The sequence below is a fragment of the Mesitornis unicolor genome, unplaced genomic scaffold (assembly GCF_000695765.1).
Source record: "Mesitornis unicolor isolate BGI_N332 unplaced genomic scaffold, ASM69576v1 scaffold51878, whole genome shotgun sequence".
NCBI classification, from domain to species: Eukaryota; Metazoa; Chordata; class Aves; order Mesitornithiformes; family Mesitornithidae; genus Mesitornis; species Mesitornis unicolor.
In genome coordinates this window covers 9,910-15,073 of record NW_010200824.1, presented here as the reverse complement: position 1 = coordinate 15,073, position 5,164 = coordinate 9,910, and the positions used below count along the sequence as shown (strand labels likewise).

Below are 5,164 nucleotides of genomic sequence, written 5' to 3'. Positions count from 1 at the left end.
TGAACCGCTGGTTCATGGCCCAGGCTTTAGAAGAGTTACACTGCAGCTGATGAAGTAATTGGGCGATTCCAATACCACCCGAGAGCAGCACAAGGAGCACTGCCACCTTCTCAGTATTCAACAAATGCATGCCAAGCATATAACATTAATTAAGACATACTGTACCTCCAGCTGTTTCGGTCTTGATGTGTTTATTTCCTTCTAATCTTAGTTAGAAAACAAAAGGTAAAGATGGTTAAGACGTTGTAAAATACCACTAATTTAGAACACCATTTTAAAAAAAGCATACAACAAAGGTACTACTGTTCCAAAACCTGCTACTATTATTATGGTTAATAGTGTTATTTTTCTTCAGTCTTTTTGTTTTGTGGCAATTTTTGGAAGCACCAGTCAGTGACTAAACTCTGGGGTGTGTGTATGTGACAGCAGCGCTTTGTTGTAGTAAATCTAAACAATTATTACATGATTTTCTAAATACATGTTTGGGATTCGTCTATTAAGTACCTATAAACCTAATGTTTTTTTCCCACTGTTCAAAAACATCACATGGAAAAGAAGCAGTTTGCACCAGGTTTCATATAAGAACAGAAGCAAATCTGAAAGCAAGCACTTACTAACTCTTATTACTGGAATTCACCACAATGCAAGTAAACACCTTCAAAACTAAAAATAGCACTGAGGCTCTGCAAGTGCATCTATCACAGCCTCTTAGTCCTAACAGGGTTTTGTTTTCTTTGAATTCACAGAGCACTCAGACCGTGGAGAAGCTGTTCAGAAGACAACGTACCACACTGGCAGCATCTGCTCTAGGATCCTTCTGCCAAGGTGTGTTAAAATTTAAATAAATGGGAACAATCACTTAAATGATTATAAATAGTCCCACTGCTTTAAGAGGCTTCAAGGCTACTCAGTCTGTCTGAAATAATGATTGATTTTTAACGGAAATACATCCTACCAGACAAAATTAAACTGGGAAAGCAGGAGAAATGCAATATGCAACCTTCCAATACCTTTCGGTGCAGCTTTCGTCTGACTGGAAACCATGGCAGCCGCGTCCGATGGCAAGCCAACATACACACCACCATAGTTCCTGGTTTAAAGAAACAATTAAAGAGGCATCAGAGCTTAATTGTAACACTTCTTCCTATAATGTCACCATCATGCAGCAGCATTACAAAGACCATGGATGGTCAGAGAGGAGGGTACCTCTGCACAAGCATCCTTAGAGGAGCCCTCCTTTCCCATGGCTATGAGAAAAGTGTCTTTTAAGTGCCACATGATTGCTAACATGATGCCAGGCAAAAAGACCTTGAAGCTAGCTGTTACTCTTAAGTGGGACCCAAGCCTCTGACAGGAGCTATTTTTCATTCAAGTTCCTAATATTTTTCCTTAAATCCCAACTGTGTTGTGACAATAAAACCCACTGGTCTGGCTTCTTTACAGGTTTAGATTAGATATTAGGAAAAATTTATTCACTGAAAGGGTTATCAGGCATTGGAACAGGCAGCCCAGGGAAGTGATGGAGTCACCATCCCTGGAGGTATTTAAGAGACGGGTAGATGAGTTGCTTAGGGACATGGTTCAGTGGTGGACAGGTTATGGTTGGACTCGATGATCTTAAAGGTCTTTTCCAACCAAATGCTTCTATGATTCTATGCTTCTAGACACTGAATTTACCCAACTGAGGACAGAGCCATTCCAATAATAATGTTTGACACTGGGACCACTGAAGCACCTCACTTCAGACAATGCACACCAATTAAACAGCACTTTGACCTTTTCTGGTTAATTAACAAGAGCTGCATTTCCCTGCTTAGGTCCACACCTGGGCAAAACTGTTAGTAGGAAGGAGCACAATGGTGTTAGGTACTTCCATAGCCCAAACCTCTCCCCTTCATGGCCTTGCAGACCGTTTTTTCTGGCTTCAAGGCCTGTATGAAAAGCAGGGACTGATGCAAGGAAGTGAAAAACTGGGTCCTTAGAAGCCTCTGCTCTGCCTGGAGCTACTTGCAGTGACTCCCATTACGCTGCTGTGCCCTGTTACGAGCCAAATTAATCACATCTCCTCCAGCCCTCAGGGCTCTGAGTTGATTTCTGATTTCTTTGGTGATAGAGTCACATTTCCTTCAATTTCCAGCCCAGCAGAGAACTCCCACAGGTGCTAATGCCATCTTCTGTGGTGGAGCTGGGGTGAAGGCAGAGGTCACTGGCCCCTACTGAGCAGATCACCTACAGCTGTGAGATAATGCACTCTTGTCACTAAGTTCCCCTCCCCCCCAACTCACTAATGGGGTTGGAGGACTCATTGATACTGGGATTTGTGAGAGATTTCCCCTTCCCTTTTCTTTTTTTCTTTTTTTTTTTTTCTCTGCTTTGGTGGTGTTGGTGGGAACTAGGAGGAGGAAAGGAAGGATGTACATCTGGTGGCAGAACTCACTGCAGCCTATTGCAAAAAAAGCCAGTCCCAGTAGAGCACCTACCTCCTTTTGTCATCATCTGATACAGACTCTTCTGTTCTGTAACATCAGAAGATATAAAGCACATTAGCACATTGTTTCTTTCAGATACTCCATCACCATCTGGGTAGATTCAGGAGCAAGGGAGGAAGGGGATTACTACTGATGCCAGTTTAATTCAGGTCATCCACAACTCAATAAAATATTCACACAGGCACAAAAGGAGTGACAATTTTCCAGTCTAATGTACAGAAGAAAAGGATTGAGAATAGATGCAGCTTAGTTTCCATTATCCCCATGAGTGATGGCTGAAAGTAGTTTTGGGAGCTGAAACAGGTAAATTAACACTTTTCCTGAACGAGTCCCCACACTGCTCCACATACAAGAACAGGAAGATTCTGCACGGAACAGGAATTAGTCTGGACTGCTATTCCACCAAAAGAGGACTGGAAGGGACTGGGCATCCATGCTAGCATGGGAATAAGTATGAAGAAAGATAAACTTTCACAGCAGCTTTGTCAAAAGATGCTACAGAGCCTCTCCTTAATATGAGATACTGCAATTCCTGAAGTCAGAGCTGTTTGCAAACTAAATAACTGTTACTAATCCTTTACAAATGGGCAATTACTTCTCCTTTACCCTTTAGGGTAAAATCACAGGTCAGTCTGTAGGTCAATAGGGAGTCACTGAGGTTTGAAGGTTTGACTGAAGTACTAGTGGGGGGCAAGGGGGAAGTAATAGGCATCAGTGCAAAGGCAAATGTAGTACGGAAAAGATAAAAATTGTATTCTTGCTCCCTGAGGGTATGGTGCCTGCACAACAGTCTCAGTCTGTGCTCCAGCATCAGTTTTCACACAAATCACTCACCCACCTTTGATTAAATATTTGGACTTTGGGCTCTGCTTGCATGGCCGGGTGTGTATCGGGGCAGCAGCTGCACTTTAGCTTGGTCTGCAACCTAACAACCTAGCAATAAAAATAGAGGCAAGAGAGCTTGAATGCTGTTAGATCCACAGACAACTGTCACCCCATCCCTGGGGGCTAGCCCAAGAAGGAACCCTGCACTGTAGGGGCTCAAGGAGCCATGAGATACAGCCACAGCAGAGCCTGGGGAAGGCTGCAAATAGCAATGGGGGCACCATGACCCAAGGAGGGCTCTGCTGTGGAAATGCTCCTGCACAAGCTGTTCACCCAGGTATCCTCACCTGAATATCTCCACTGAAGGATCAATTGCCTGAACTGTGGGGGCAATGCAAGGTACTCCCCATCATGAGCTGGTCCATGAATTTCTGATCTGCTCCCTAGGTGATAAAACTGAGAGCTGGCCTTTACCCAGTGTTAGGGCTAAATCCATTTTGTAGCCTTGAAAGGCATTTCTGAACTATGATATTTAACAGTAATATATGACATTTCTGATTGAAATTTATTTATTCTAAGAGGTAGATGTACCTACTGTTTAATCATCAGGGCTGTATGCCATTACTGACCCCTGAATTTTGGCCCAAAATGCAGAGAGCTCATAGCAAGATGTAGCCTTATATGCAGGAAAACACTCCTTAAACCTCAGTCAGCACTCTCCTGGGAGGGTAGCAAATGCCTTAAATATACTGCTACAAGTTGGAAATTATCTCACATTTCATTCTAAGTAGCAGAACATTACAAACTGTCCTTCCTGAATCATCACAGTGAATAAAGGTACACAGGTCCTTTTAATAGTAGAAGTTTGGGTAAATTTAAGTATGCTGCAGTTTGGCTAAACAATGTTCACACAGAGCATAGCTCTGAGTGGGGTCAGCCTCCTCATCTGCTGCCTTATGTTCTACCACTCAAGAGAGATGGAGCAATAAACTCCTCATCCTCTGGCCTTCCTGCCACTTCAGAAGGCATCTCCTATCTCCTCTGACGCCACGTAGCCTAAGCCACGTTGCCATCCTCACGCACACAGCCAGAAAAATGCAGGGACAACTTTTCCCTGGGGACTGTGAAGCTGCTCTGTCCTAGTGTGGGCCAGACAGCTGAAGAAAGTAGAAAGCCTATGTATATCAATCCGTAGAAATGAGTCTCGTATTTTTAGCAAAATAAAAATGATAACACTTTAAGAAAGGGACTTTTGGTGCCAAAAGATCACAAACAATCACTTCTGTTGAACCAACTGAATGTGTCACAGGATTGATTTTTCTCAAACAACAGGAAACATTTTCTGTAATCCAGATTAACCATTATCCAGAGAAAAGAATCCTTTAAAAGCACTGGACACTTCATGCGCAGCTCAAAGCCTGTAAAATGGAGTTGTAAGAATAATAATCAATCTTGTCCAACAGGAAATTAATGTCAATGTTTAAAAAAAAAGCCTCTACTAGGCAACAGGGCTATTTTCTTCTGTTCTAGAAATCTTTTGTAACAGGGCATCACTGGACCATTACTGTCATTCTCTCACCAAAACAAATTACCCAGGCCTATGATTAAGCAGACTAGGGTTTTTATTTTGCTTTCTTCCCTTCCTCTTAATAGCTTCAAAACAAAGTCTAATTTAGCTATACCTTTTCCATTAAATGCACAACAGCAAATATAATCTGGGATTGTATAGCCCACAGCTCTTGGGCTGGGTAATGACTAGGTGCGATCTATTGTAGTCATGCTAGGAAAGAGGAGGTGAGCAGAGACAGCAGGAACGTGGATGCATGAGAGGGAAAAAAAAATTCTGGTGA

General features: G+C 42.6%; 1 protein-coding gene across 1 annotated transcript; it reads right to left on the bottom strand.

Moving 5' to 3' along the window:
- Positions 1 to 1,010: 1,010 nt before the first annotated feature.
- LOC104544865 (chromosome unknown open reading frame, human C12orf75) lies at positions 1,011 to 3,365 on the bottom strand (the record flags this gene model as incomplete). Its single annotated transcript, XM_010189851.1, has 3 exons — positions 3,328 to 3,365; positions 2,481 to 2,516; positions 1,011 to 1,090 (listed from the first exon to the last, which is right to left on the bottom strand). Coding segments are annotated over exons 1-3 (154 nt in total), but the record flags the coding sequence as incomplete, so codon positions are not given.
- Between the last annotated feature and the right edge of the window lie 1,799 nt (positions 3,366 to 5,164).